The sequence below is a fragment of the Diadema antillarum genome, unplaced genomic scaffold (genome assembly GCF_040938485.1).
Source record: "Diadema antillarum isolate AM-2024a unplaced genomic scaffold, OU_Dant_1.0 scf00000132, whole genome shotgun sequence".
Lineage (NCBI taxonomy): Eukaryota > Metazoa > Echinodermata > Echinoidea > Diadematoida > Diadematidae > Diadema > Diadema antillarum.
The window spans coordinates 722,768-737,291 of NW_027271021.1; the positions used below are offsets into that span (position 1 = coordinate 722,768).

The 14,524-nt window shown below is 37.6% G+C and overlaps 1 protein-coding gene across 2 annotated transcripts in view; it reads right to left on the reverse strand.

The window, feature by feature from the left end:
• The window catches only part of LOC139720724 (cytochrome P450 4V2-like), a 61,092-nt gene that overhangs the window by 12,976 nt on the left and 33,592 nt on the right, over positions 1–14,524 (reverse strand). Inside the window, exons 1-5 of one of the 2 annotated variants that reach the window (XM_071632078.1) lie at positions 5,767–6,083; positions 3,306–3,521; positions 2,147–2,265; positions 1,180–1,265; positions 674–867 (exon numbers count right to left, since the gene is read on the reverse strand). In XM_071632078.1, the coding sequence (XP_071488179.1) occupies positions 674–867; positions 1,180–1,265; positions 2,147–2,265; positions 3,306–3,477 (571 nt within the window). In that variant the 5' untranslated portion in view covers positions 3,478–3,521; positions 5,767–6,083. Of the gene's footprint in view, positions 1–673; positions 868–1,179; positions 1,266–2,146; positions 2,266–3,305; positions 3,522–5,766; positions 6,084–14,524 lie in introns of those variants that run through there. The other variant, XM_071632079.1, reaches the window with a different exon arrangement.

The window sequence follows — 14,524 nt, forward strand, 5'->3', positions numbered from 1 at the left end:
AATCTTGAATCTTGAATCTTGAATCTTGAATCTTGAATCTCTCTTCTCCTCTTTAAAACACAACAACAACAACTACGGGCTCTTAATTTTAGGTGCCATTTCGAGCCTATCACAAAGTAGCGGCAACGATACCTACATACCAACACACGTTTTTACACTGAAAGAGCTAAACCGTTTTGAAATAATTTGCTTTAAAAAAAATCTAGTGACAGTCTTTTGACATTGATGGGCTTTGATCCCCACTTTAGGAATAGTTCGCAGTATAACATTATATTGTGCAATCCACCAAGAATTGATTTCATTTGTTAATTGTTTGTCAATGAAACTTTGTTTCTGAAAATGTATTATGTAACTGTCTTATATATGCCCTTCACGGGGATATCACACATATTTATATACTGTATATACGAACATACCCAACATGTGTGTTTGTGTGAGTGTATGCAAACATATATGTTGATACAAAAGTCACGTAAATTAGATTGAAATGTTCCGCAATATAAACACGGACTTTATTAGTGTATGGTTCCAAAGCGAATGGTGTCGTATTTCATTTCGACAGCATGCCCTTTCAGATCGTGCTACTTTCCTTAATTCTCCACAAAGCTGCACTGTAAAATTTGCAGATGTGATGAAATACAATTGACCTCTTTCTTCTGCTGTCAGAACTTACCACATATAACGTCGAGGGCGCTATAAGCTATTAGCGGGAAGATGTTGACAGGGTCACTTTTGTCTGCAAACGCGTCCAGCTTCTCGGCCAAGATGTTGCTCTGCTCGTTGAAAACATCCATGAAGTTTTGAAGGATGGAAAAGTGAAAAGCTGGTGTTAACATCTTACGGCGGTGGAACCACTTCTTTCCGGAACTGAGTGGGTATTTCATCATGAAAAGCAAACAAACAAACACAAAATGTTTAGATATCTGTGTTGCCTATCCTAGTTTCAAGTCATACACATCCACTTCGGAAATATGATCCAAACTTGTTGTTTTGATCTAGAAAATCCTAGTGTCATGTTTTAATGAACTAAACTGGAGTTCACATGAGTCTGTTCTACATCAGACTAAGAGACGAATACATCCAAGTCAGCAGCAATCTTCTCTACCAAAATTAAAAGTTTAACTTCGGTGTTTTTGTTTTCACATTCCATAAGTGTGCTTAAATTGTCTGCCGTCGTACCTGAGAAGTAATCCGAGACCGAGCCATGGTTTCATGAAATCGTAGCCGAATCCCTTGTCCATGTGACGGCTGTTGTTCAAGATTGCCTGTTTGGAAATGAGAATCGTTAAAAATTGCTTTTATTTATTAGCGCTAAACCACTGATATAAACTTTAATGAATTAATTTGATGAACACAACAATTGCCTGATGAACCATTCATTCACCAGGCATTCATTCTAACTTTTCTTTTGGCGCTTGTCCAAGACTTTTTGGAAAAAAGACAATGTGATAGCAAAACAAAATAGACAACAGAATGACAGCTAGCGCATTTTACACCAGAGATATCCATTTGCATTTTGTGTAGTAAACATATTTATACAGTGCTTGGTATGGGCAATACCTCATGCCAGATTATTTTCGTTTTGAGTATTGACCCTCGAGAGAACGTATACACACTCGCTAGGCTATTCTACCAGTATCTATCTATAGATATAAAATAGGGTATATTATATATATATATATATATATATATATGTATATATATATATTTATATATATATATATATATATTATATATATATATATATATTTATCTATTTATATTATGGCTACATTACACAGAATGTATATATGTTACCAATAATAAAAGAGAAACGCGAAAGCTGGAAGGTCATTTTATCATTATGTTAATTTACTGAAATCTTGTTGGGAATCCTCGTGTTTAACGACAAATAGATATCTAGGAATCAGTTTTGGGCACGGTGTACCAAGTCTTTTTTCACAAGATGTTCACAGAAAACCCATAGCATCTTTTAACTTTTATATAGATTATATATATATATATATATATATATATATGATAAGATTATGGCATTTTGGTCAGGGATCATGAAGTCTTTTATAATCATAGGCGACCTGTCTCTCCAATGTGTATATATATTCTGATTTTGGTTGTAAGAGGGAAACATGAAACCTTTTAAACTTACTTCCACGTGTTTTGCTGCGTATATGCTAAGAGATGGCTTGAGGCCGAGCCAAAATCTGACGATTCCTCCCGTTTTCTGGCGATATTCATTGAACACTGTGTTATTGTGCACGAAGAACTCTTTCGGAGGAAAAGAAAAGTCTTCGTGATGCACACTGAACAATGCTGAATAAACACACCTTTTCATTACAACGCATGTTTCATATACATGTATCTGGTACGTTTGAGGGTGAAATGGCACCAACTTCACAAGAGAATGAAACGAAAATGTATTTGTGGATGAAGTGAATGCAGAATAATCATTACAGCAGAAACATATAGCATAGATACTTTTATAGAACATCAGACAGTCCGTTGAAAAGTTATTAGTTTCTGTACGGCAATTGCTGAGTGAGAAATTTACAAAATGTCATGACGTCACGAATGGACACCGACATTAAGATGTAAACCAGAAAATTCATCGTTATACTTTCATTTTTGGCCTAATGACATTGCACTTGACTTACTTCTTTCAGAAAGTAGAGAGCAGGGAAAATAATATGAACCCTCAACGTACGTCAGTAACAAATCACTGGAATATGTCTCTTTTATAAAAGACGACATTTTATTGCATTCCCTTGAAGATTTTAGTAGTATATCGTTTTCCAAACGTGCCGTCATAATCAGTGTAATCTTCCAACTCAGCGATGGCTACACCAAACTTTAAAAATGAATCACTTTTGAACGGATTGTTTGATAGTGGTCACATTTTCACTAAAGTGTTGTAATATTGTTGCATTTACTCAATCCATCTATTATGGAGTTATGTTTCATTCCCCTTTGAGAAAAACACTGGGCTACAGGATATACTTAGTGACATTACTGCAGTGATGATCACGACAGTATCATCCACTGGAAATATGCTTACAAGAATGAAACGAAACTTTGCTAGAATAGATTAGGCGCTTGAGGGTTGGGGTTTCCTGTGTTTTTTCCCAACATGGTCTCCAGTATTTCATTATTGCAATTAATAAAGATATGTTTCAGTTTATGAGTTTTGCTTTGTTAATTTTCAGGAACACAGGAATACTTAGTAACGCTGAAAGAATAAAAAAGAGGAAAATTGATTTTGTTCCTGTACATACAGCGATGCCAATTCGATCCCGACTAGTCATACATACCTCTTGAATCTGTGCTGAACTGGTGAGTGTTGCCGATTATTGGCAGAGCTGGAGGTCCTTGAAATTTGCTGATCAGTAGGTAAATGCGAATGAACTTGGCCATATAGTAAACTATAATTGTCGTCACAACGAAAATAGCAGCAAGAATCCCTATGCCTAGTCCAGCTGCCATGGTTAGTAGTTTCGTAGCCTTTCGCGTCCCTCAAGTGTTTTGCTCTGAAAACAAATGGAAAACACACCAAAGTTTGAGAAGCAATGATAGCTCTCACGAAAGTGGTCATAGAAACAGAATAGTTAAGACTTTTTTGTGTTAATAGTTTGTGTTTTTGTTGTAGTAACAGTACTCATGGTAATAGGCATGAGATAATTTGTCTTGTTGGATTAGTGGCAGAAGAAGCGTCTCTTCATCACGTGTTCATGTAGCGGGGAATGATAATCCCGTTATGTCTTCCTTGTCTCTTTTTAGTTTCTTGGATGCGGCACGAGCTCTTAACTGTTACATTAAGCTAACAAAACTGGGGTTTCAACATGTTTTAATAAATTTTATATTAATCAAAAGAAATATTCATGCTAGTAGTTTGATCTATTCTCTGAATTCTTCAGATATTTTCATTTGGTAAAGTTAAAAAGACATCCATCTATTATATTGACAACTGATTTCTACAAACAGCCTGAACCAAATTGAAGGTTTTATGGAGTTTTTGTGTAAGTTGATTATATTCTCTAAATCATGCCTATGTATGAGCAGCTACATGCACGAAGTTCTATTTGAACGCCTTTCATATAAAATGCGTCATATATCCTTCAAATATACTGTACCCTCCTTTTCTGATTTTTTTTTAATAGAGGGAAATCAGCAAAGTCTCACAAGTATATCCCACAACCCTCAAGTACAGCACTAACCAGAGATTGCTCCCCCCCCCCCCCCACCCATGTATTGTATGTCATATTTTGCAGAGCCCCGGGTTGGAGCTAATTCATTACATTGCATTAGCGCCAATAGGGCACGAAATGTCAATATTGATTCAAAAGCCTTGTGATATTATTGTGCAAATTTATCGAAAAACGCACATCTACTTTGAACTTTATTCGCATATAACACCAGGCCACGGAAGCTTTTAATCTATACAAAATAGTCGAGACGTCTACGAGAGATGTAAAGCACATATCCCTCGGATAGGACATAAAATGGAGGTCCCATGTGTGAGAGAGTCACAACTCATGCACGTAAAAGATATCACTTCATTTATTCATCACAAAGAGCAGGGTGCTTAACCCGGTGAAGTGGTCCCACCTTACGCCGAGGTGGATCCCATGGAAGACCAGATCAATTGGCTATACCTTAATGGTTTACTTTTGCTGGACTGTATATGTGAGATTATTGTGTGTCAGTTTGTCTTTAAATTGATGCATTGCCATAAATGTGGTTAGTGTTGAGGAGTTGTCGGCATGCAGTATCATCAAGAAATATGATTGGATTGTCGTGTTGTTTGGATGCACTGCTGATTAGATCTTGCAATTTAAAATTCATTGAGATGAAAAAAAGAATACATGAACAGATAACAATGTAGAACCTTTAAACAATCTTCTGCTTATGCATTGTATATAATTGTCCTGTTTATTTGATGGAAATGAAAATAAATTTTGACACTGAACCTTGAACCTCCAAAAATCATAATTACACTAGGACCTATATGTAAGCCTTCATTGGTTGTGTATGCCCTTTTTCCTTTCTTAAAAAAGTCTACTCCGTTTTCCTCGTGAAATGGATTGCACAAAGTAGGCACCTGATCGCCTGAAAATGAAATTGAATGCTCCAAACAAGCTCATCGGGACTATCACATGACTATCGCGTGATTTTCAATGCACGAGTAGGATATGCAATGCTCGCATTTTGAAATTGAACACACAAGCGTGAATTTGATTTGACGGAAATAAAACAGAACTCCCATGAATTGAATTGATCGCTCGGATGCTGAATTTAAACGCCGAAATATTTTCGCATGCGTGCGCTGTGTGTATTTGAATTTTTACATTTATGAATTGGAATGACAAAAATACGAAATTGACCGGCAAATCCTATATTAGGCCCTACATGTATTCAGACATACTGCGCTGCAATAATGCCATTTCATTGTAGTAATGCAAGGGTTTTTGTGTGTTTGTTTGTTTGTTTGTGGTTTTTTGTTTGTTTGTGGTTTTTTTCTTTTTTGGATAAATGCCGTGTAGACAGAAGACTGCATATGAGATGAAATGATAAGAATATGGGAATCTTATGAAATTGAGATTCTATGCATAATGTTTATAAAATCATCAAAATGCAGGGACAAAGCTCGATACGTATATGCTGTTGTTGCGGGGACTCTTGTTATTGTGAGATCAGTCGCGGTTATTCCTCTTATACTACATGGTTAAATACCGGCATGATTATAATGTATGTGTGCAGCTAATGTATACTTACCAATAAACAGCTCGGTATAAGAAGTCACAAGACGAAGTATTGTCATGAGTCGCTCACGGATCTAACAGTGGTTCTCATCCAGTCAAACAATCTCTACTTCAGGAAAACTAGTAATATCTGTCTCTCAGTATATACCATATACCCGCCGCTATTCTTCCGATAAGTCGCCAATGCAAACTTTTTTCTTTCACTGGATGTAACCAGCACAATACTTTTGTCGTTTCTCGTATCAGAGAAAAATCATATGAATGAAAATAAAGTCTATTTTCGCAGATGGATATGAGCAACAAATAAAAGAAGAAAACTGGTACTTTATTCTTAGAATCCTGGCAGCCTCTCGAGGCGGAGCATATCACCCTCGATGGACATTGTACCTCTGAGCTCTTTTTCGTCTTCGCAGGCATTAGGAAAAAAATATCTTACACATTAATCATATACTTATAACTTATAAAGGCTGGCATTTTTATTGTGGATTAAAGTCCACCAATGACTGAGCATTTTTCAAGTGCAAATATACTATAAATGTAAGTTTTGGTTTTTTTTCCCCTAAAGTAACCCACTTCGTCTTTACGTTTTTTTTTAATCTTAAGAAATGCCAATTCTCTGTAAGCATATCGAAGACTTTTAAGGGAAAGTTTTTTTCTTTAATACTTAAAAGTTTTTGGTCGTTATACTATTCAGTGACTAGTTATATACTGGACAGTTATAATTATGATATACTAGTGATCATTCTTGCAAACGCCAGGAAACTGATATGTGAACAGTAGCTGATATCGGATAGATAGAATTACAATATGCCAGTTAAAAAGTGTATTGAAATTTAAAGATTATTTCCCGCTATCGAAGGACCTAGCAAAAGTTGGTGAGAGATCGAGGCCCCTCCCCCCTAAAAAAAAATCCTTGGACAAATTAATGCAACTTTCACGTGACCAGTGACGTTCACCATATTACCGGCAGCCCTGTTTGTCCAAGTCGTGCAGCTGCACTATGGGGGTTTTGGCCATTTCTGTTCTTATTGTATTCAGATTTTTCAATAGGTCTTGCAAAGATTTTTTCACGGTCTCTCATGGTACCTGTGACGGATTGTAGGGGGAAGGAGACTCCCGAGGCACGGAGTGCTAAAAGGCGCGCAATACGATTCGACCTGAGGCCTACTTATAGGCCTACCAAAGTCAGTATACCTGCACTCCATGTCAGTGTGCCACGTTCTGATGCGGTCCCTCACGTTTTTCACCTTCTGATCGAGGTCTGACAAGGGTTGTATGGTCTTGAAAGCCTTTCTAGCATAAAACGTGTGCACTTAACACTTTTGGCACGCGTTGTTTCCATGCAAGCATAAGATGTCTTCCAAGCATGAATAACACCACTTTGTATATTCTTATTTGCTTCGTGTGTCAGGGCTTTTCTGAAGCATAGCTTTCCCTATAGTCCATGGGCCAAGACCCGAAAAATGGGTTGTTGGTACCACCTGAGGTGGCAAAACCTTTTTGGTGTCAGTTTGTTTGTCGGGCATAGATATGATTGTCAAGCTATGATAGCATTTACAAATGAGTAGCTTAGTCATAATAAATGATTTTTTTTAACCAATTTGGTCTCGTTTTTATATCCCTATACTTCTGAATCGAAACTAACCGCTATACAAAGAAGAGCAGTCTTCCGTATGTCCACAGGTGTTCTGTTGTAAACGCGGTACGCTTAGTCTTTATTCAAGGCAGCGAAGGGGATATCCAAAGGGTTATGATGTCCACAGCTGTCACGCGGTGCGCTTAGTCTTTATCTAGACCAATGTACCGTTATCATATCTAAAGTACCTCATAAAAGGGATTATCTATACTGTTTTTATACTACCCTCTCAACAAATGCATCAGTTTTAAACAAAAATCACTTTGTTCATTTACAATATTATTCATTATAATGTTTTGTAGTGTACCGGTAAATTGTTTTTGCATTATCTTGTATTGTTGGATGGAAATAAAGCGACATTGGCGTGGTATTGGCGTTTTTACCGTAACGTTTTTGCCGGAAAATGATAAATAATTGAAAAATACGGTAAAATTCACGAGGAATTGCTTTTGTTGTTGTTTTTGTTGTTTTTAGATAGAAGGATATACACTGTATCATAAGCTTTGAATGTTCCCTTCGCCGTCTAGAATAAAGACTAAGCGCTGTGGACATCATAACCTTTGGATATTCCCTTCGCTGCCTTGAATAAAGACTAAGCGCACCGCGTTTACAACAGAACACCTGTGAACATACCATAGAACTGCATTTTACAGCTCTATGGAACATATAGAAGACAGTGCTCTTCTTTGTATAGCGGTTAGTTTCGATTCAGAAGTATAGGGATATAACACCGAGACCAAATTGGTTAAAAAAACATTTATTATGACTAAGCTACTCATTTGGAAATGCGATCATAGCTTGATAAGCATATCTATGCCCGACAAACAAAATGACACCAAAAAGGTTTTGCCACCTCAGGTGGTACCAATATCTGGCCTGGCCCATGGACTATTTCCCCTTAAAGCTTGGTATCTTTCTTCGCAATGATCTCCCGCTATAAACTGTCGTATGATTTGGGGAAACGCGGGGAAAATACGTATTGATAAAATTCAGAAATTATCAAAATAGAGCACTAAGAGTTGCTATGAATGTTAAATAGAGATTTTCAAGTGAAGCATTTATTTGATTTGCTACAGAAAAAAAATAAAGTTAAAGATAAAGAAAGAAAGAAGTGATAAACAGTTATTGTATGTAATGTATAGAATTGTAAATAAGACCATGCCACAAATTCTATGCAATTTATTTCCATTCAAGCACTGTACGCCTACTTATCTACTGAGAAAAGGAATACTGAAACTAGACGTATCTCACCCGAGAACTAATTTCAAGAAACGTAGTATAGCATATCGAGCAATGTGTCGAGGTGTCAAATTATGGAATAATTCATCAAGTGATGTAAAGCAAACTGTATCCCTTTTGATATCTAAAAATAAGGTAGAAAAGCTATATAGCAATTCTTTGCGTTGAATGAATTGTAACATTGTGCATCAATCATTTTCGTTTTTTCTGTACGTATCTTAATTCCCATTTTCTTTATGTAATACGCATGCTTTTGTATGTTTTGCTTTTGCTTGTTTGCTTGTTTTGGTTTTTTGTTTCGTTTCCTATGCCATGTATAAAATGTTGTATTTTGTAATTGTGTGGTTTCTAAATTACACGGACTCAGAGAAGAACAGCTATTTGCTGAAGTGAGTGGCCCGTATTAAAATAAAATAAACTCAAACGCACACGCCAATCTCGAGCTGTACCAAATCGCTAAATTTCAGGTCTAAAAATACAAAATCCGACTCCCACCCACACCCTCCTCCTCCGCTCCGCTCCCTTGCACATATTTTTCCAAGTTTCACCCCCTCCCCCAAGTGAAAACAAATGGACACCCCTAAATTGCTATGTGCACATAACCGATGCCAATGATTACCAAAGTTCTGTGGAATGAGTCGCCACTTTCTTTCTTTTTTTGCAAGCGAAATGCCTGGTTTGTATCCCCCATATTATAAACAATTAACTATTAATCATCGTAATATCAATATTAATATCATATTTGGCGGTCTTGTGTGTTTTTCATACGTCAAGGGAAATATCTTGTTAATAAATATGGCCCACCAATAATCAATGATGCCAAACATCAATATCATGATACTTTGAGGTCATTTACCTCTCAAGGTCATCGAGGTCAAAGATAGAATCCTGTCTTCGGAATATACGAAGACAATTTCACTATTCAAATTCATGGAATTTTTCCATCGAGATGTTTTCATTGCAGCTGATTGACAAAGTTGCCCTACATCGACGTAAATAAGGACTGAATTGCACTATTTTAGTAGTTGCCATGTTATTCTATCATGGCTACTACTAAAACACTGATCAATTCAGTGCTTATTTACGTCGATGTAGGGCAATCTGTCAATCAGTTAATATTTCATTATTGTAAAACAGATATGCCTGTTATGTATACATCTTCACCATGTTTATCATTAAAGAATGACATCACAGATCAATATTATGATAATTTAAGGTCATTTTACCTCTAAAGGTCACCAGAGGTCAAAGGTAGAACCTGCCTGTGCTCTCTGGAATATGAAGACAATTTCATTATAAAAAAGATATGCTTGTTTTGTACAACTTAACCATGTTCATCATTAACTTATGACATCGCAGATCAATATTATTTGGTCATTGACCTCTTAGGGTCATCAGAGGTCAAAGGTAGAAACATGTCAATGCACTCAGTAAGACCGCAGCACCTATGCTAATGAGCCGATCCGGCAAGATTTATTCAGCGTTTCGTTGACGATCTTTGCGTTCCGAAGGTGTCTCGTGAGTGCGAGATTTTGCGAGAGTTTGACAGGGCTGTGGTTTTCACAGTGCAGCGACTTGTACATACATGTACATTCACCATGGCTACCAGTCACAATAAGTTGTTCCCCAGACTTTGATCTTTATTTTGTTACCAAATTTGCGTATAATATCTGTTCTGATCATGACGTTATAATCAGTTGAATTTAGGTAAATTTCACCTGCTTTTCGGGGAAGATTTTGCTATCTACAGTTCGTTTTTGGTCCCTAGCTGACCCGATGAAGAAACTGTTGTTTCTGATTTTGGCTTTTTCGTAGAGAAGAAACTTAGATGCTCATCATATATTGGAGCCAAGGAGACGCAAGCATGTTTTATACTAGTTTTTCCGTTATGAAGTGTCTATAAAATTCACTCCTAAACCGGAAGAATGTTCCACACAAAGTGTACAGTGGCGCGAAAGGGTGTAATTTCGGCGACTGGCGCGCGCTGGACCAAACTTCTAGTCTGTAGTTCACGCGTACCACGTGTAGAAAATCGTGTATTGTTACGGCTGCTAGTCTGTGAATTGTCTGTGCTGTGGAGGCTAGACTGTGCTCGTCAGCGTAAAACACAATCACACGTTACCGTAATATATCGTTTTAACAATGTTACTACAAATTGTAGTAATAATGATTGTGAAGATAAAGCCTACTAGTAATTAGAACTACGTTTTACTAGCAAAACGGCGATCAGACGGTGTGATTGACATAACATTTTGATATATTTAGGCCAGCTTAGCGCAGGCCAGGTACAATTTCTGCATTACGGCATTCAAGTCAAAACTAACTACTCTACTACTTTTTTTTTCTTTACAGCTGTAATGGCAATTATGTCAAATTTTAAGCCATGCACAACAGTAGTAGTGCAGTGATGCCATGACAATATCAAATGCATGATTATGGTCCTTGAAAATCAAACCGATCATCCAATACTGGGATAGAAAAATACGTATGTTTTTGTATGCTACATATGAATATGTTTATATTTGTATCTGCATTTTGATTTTTGCTGTTTGTTCGACCCCATGTGTGTGCTGAACCCCCTAGATTGGAGTAAACATGGTATAACAAAAAAAAATATAAATGTAGCTGTGCTAGTCAAGGACAAGGGTTGGATTCCATGTTGGCCAAGTACATCAGTATGTTGTAATTGTGTTGTACAATGTAGGCCCTACTTGTATACACCATTTACTCCAAATGACATTTGCTCTCCCACAAGCAGCTCAGAGTAAAATGAGAGTTATGGGCAGATTATTTCAATCTGTATATGGAAAAAAAGAGAGAGAAAATAAAGATCTGAAACTTAGTATCAAGAAGAGCATTGAAAGACAATGTCTGAATGCTATTTGTTATTCCACAATCAACATACACAATGTATATCCCTGTCGCTGATTTTTTTTTTCCTCTCTCTGTTTCTTCTCTTTTCCGGCATGCTTACAACATACCATCTGTCTCTGGATGTGAGGGCATTCTTGAACAGAAAGGAGACTACCTGGTTAGGCACCACAGAGTCAATAATCATCCGTCACATTGTGGTTCCCTAGTACAAAAGTTTGCAGCTTTAGCAGCACTTTGTTTCATTAATTTGTTTGTGGATTTTATTTTTGTGGATAATTTGTTCTTTGACATGTTCGAAGAGATAATGCTCCAAGAAACTTTTATGCGATAGACAGAAGACCATCATTTGCTTTGGTATTACTGTGTAATTTTTTGTTCGTGCAAATTTTATGCTTCTTCAACATTGTGTCATTGATTATTCAAGCATTTTTTTGTAATATTTCCAACAACGCAACGTGTGGATGAAATGTAATAAATGTATAAACCATAGATCCCTGATTTTCATTTTTTTTTTAATAATCTCTAGGTGTTCATTCAATATCAAGAGCGGAGAATGAACGAGCAGCTGTTGTGCACATGTGATCTGATTTTTTTCCTTTGATCTGATGTGATTCTAATATGTCATTGTTCAAAAGAAATAGAGGTGAAGTTTTGTGTATCAGTGTGTATGTCTATGTTTGTATGTAGGCCTATGTATGTATATGATTATTTATCTGTGCAAAGTGAACACAGTGAAATTGTCTGGCTGGACAAAGATGTGCATGCATGGTGAATTGATGTGGCGTGTTTATGGCCTTTTGCGTAAGGGGGGGGGGGGGAGGGCGGCTTGCAACACTGCTTCTTCTTTGGTGTAATTTCGGTTTATTCTATATATACAAAATCACACAGATCCAATACCTTAATACATGTGCGTAAATAACTTCATGAAACATTGAAAACATACGGACAGTAAGGAAAGAAAAAGAATACTGAATGTGTCCATGTAATTTGGATTTGCAGAAGTTTGTTTGATAGTGATCATTATGGCAATGGGTATTGTAAGTAATGTACAGGGCCGGCGCAGCCGTGGGGGCCGTGGGGGCTCGGGCCCCCACACTTTTTGTGCACCGTACAAAGGAATACATAAGGTGTCATCACTTTGGGCCCCCACACTTTTTTCAACCCGGAAGTACGTAAGCACTAAAATAGAAATAGACAGAGATCTTGAAGTATGGCGGCGGTAAGGTTATGTGTTTTTCCTGAAGACCTGTTTTTGTACAACACCTGGAAATGGGAGGGGAGAGATGAGCTGAGGACATTTTTTTTTTTTTTTTTTGCTTGTTAGCTCATGAAACCCGGAAGTGGGCCTCCACACTTTTGAAAACACTGCGCCGGCCCTGATGTAGTACAGCAATAGCATGTTTGTCGTTTCTGAATTTCACATTTTTACATGTTAGACCAGTAGGGCCTATGAGTTACAACTTGTAGTACCTCATTGTGTTTTTACGATCAGTACGCCGCATTTAAAACGGCAACGCGCCATCCCGCAAGATTTTAGCGCAGCAGAAAGCATCTTGCGTGCAAAATACATGTCTATCACGTGTAGAACGGAGATAAGCGCTTGGTGATGTGTGAAGCTGTGAGAGCTGCCAATTTGGGGGCATCCCACGAGACCGACACCCACGAGTCATACGGTCCACGAGACCGACATCAATAATAGGTCCATGAGTCATACAGCCCACGAGTTATACGGCTCAGGAGTCATGAGTCATGAGTTCGACACTACGCACAAAAGGCTCATGAGACCGATACTAAGCAAACATAGCCCACGAGACCGACACTAAGCAATAAAGGCTCATGAGACCGACACTAAGCAAAGAAAGCCCACGAGACCGACAGTAGGCCAAAAAAGGCCCACGAGACCGACACTAAGCTAAAAAGGCTCACGAGACCGACACTAAACAAAGAAAGCTCACGAGACCGACAGTAGGCAAAGAAGGCCCACGAGACCGACAGGATAAACAGCGCCATCTACATGTCAATCACCTGTACAAGGTGTTCCATGAACGGAAAAATAACATACTGGCGGTTGTAATTTGTAAATCTTAATGAACGACATCAAACATGTATTTCTACATACTTCTGGTGGGGGGGGGGGGGGGCAAGTGTGGGAGCGGCATTGTTATCAGGTAGAAAAATAGAATTGTATTCTTCATGCCCCCCCCCCAAAAAAAATAGAAGAATTAGTATTCTTCATCCCCCCCCAAAAAAAAAAAAAACACCCCACAAATGAATTAAAAAGAGGGCAAGAACGATGTACGGATTAATTTTAAAGTTTTGATAATGCCATCGTGCTATTTTAATAGGCTTTCCCAGTTTTTAGCTAGAAGATGGACAGGATATAATTTTTACCTCTTCTCTTTCCTTATTCACTCTTATTCACTAGTTACTTATTCTATTTTAGATTTTCTACCCTCCTGCATGTAAGTTTTGCAGTAAGATCTATTTGTAATTTTCTCTGTAACTGTAATGTAATGGTACTGATTAAAACGTTTTATATCGCAGGGATTCATTTCAATTTGTGGCTTGTGTTATTCTCCTCCAAACAGTACATGTTTCGTGAAATACAATAGCTGTTTTCATGGATGCATCTAATTTTTACCGAATCCCTTACACTTTCTTAATAGACGATTACGTTATTTTTATTTCTAAGTAATACTAATTCAACACCCTCGCAGGTTTACTGTGGAAAGATCTGTTACACACTTTTACTGTACTTTGTTCATTTTTTTCACAAACAAACACCCATGCAAACACAATTAAAGATCCTGATCATTTCAGGGGGGGGGGGGGGAGGGGGGCAACTGATGGGGTTACACCCTGACGGAGACGGCAACTCTTCTTTTCCATCTCTCATATCTTCCTATGCTAAGTATCAGGACACCCTATACAATTTATTCTTCTATAGGTGGCGCTGTTCATCCTGTCGGTCTCGTGGGCCTTCTTTGCTTAGTGTCGGTCTCGTGAACCTCTTTTGCGTAAT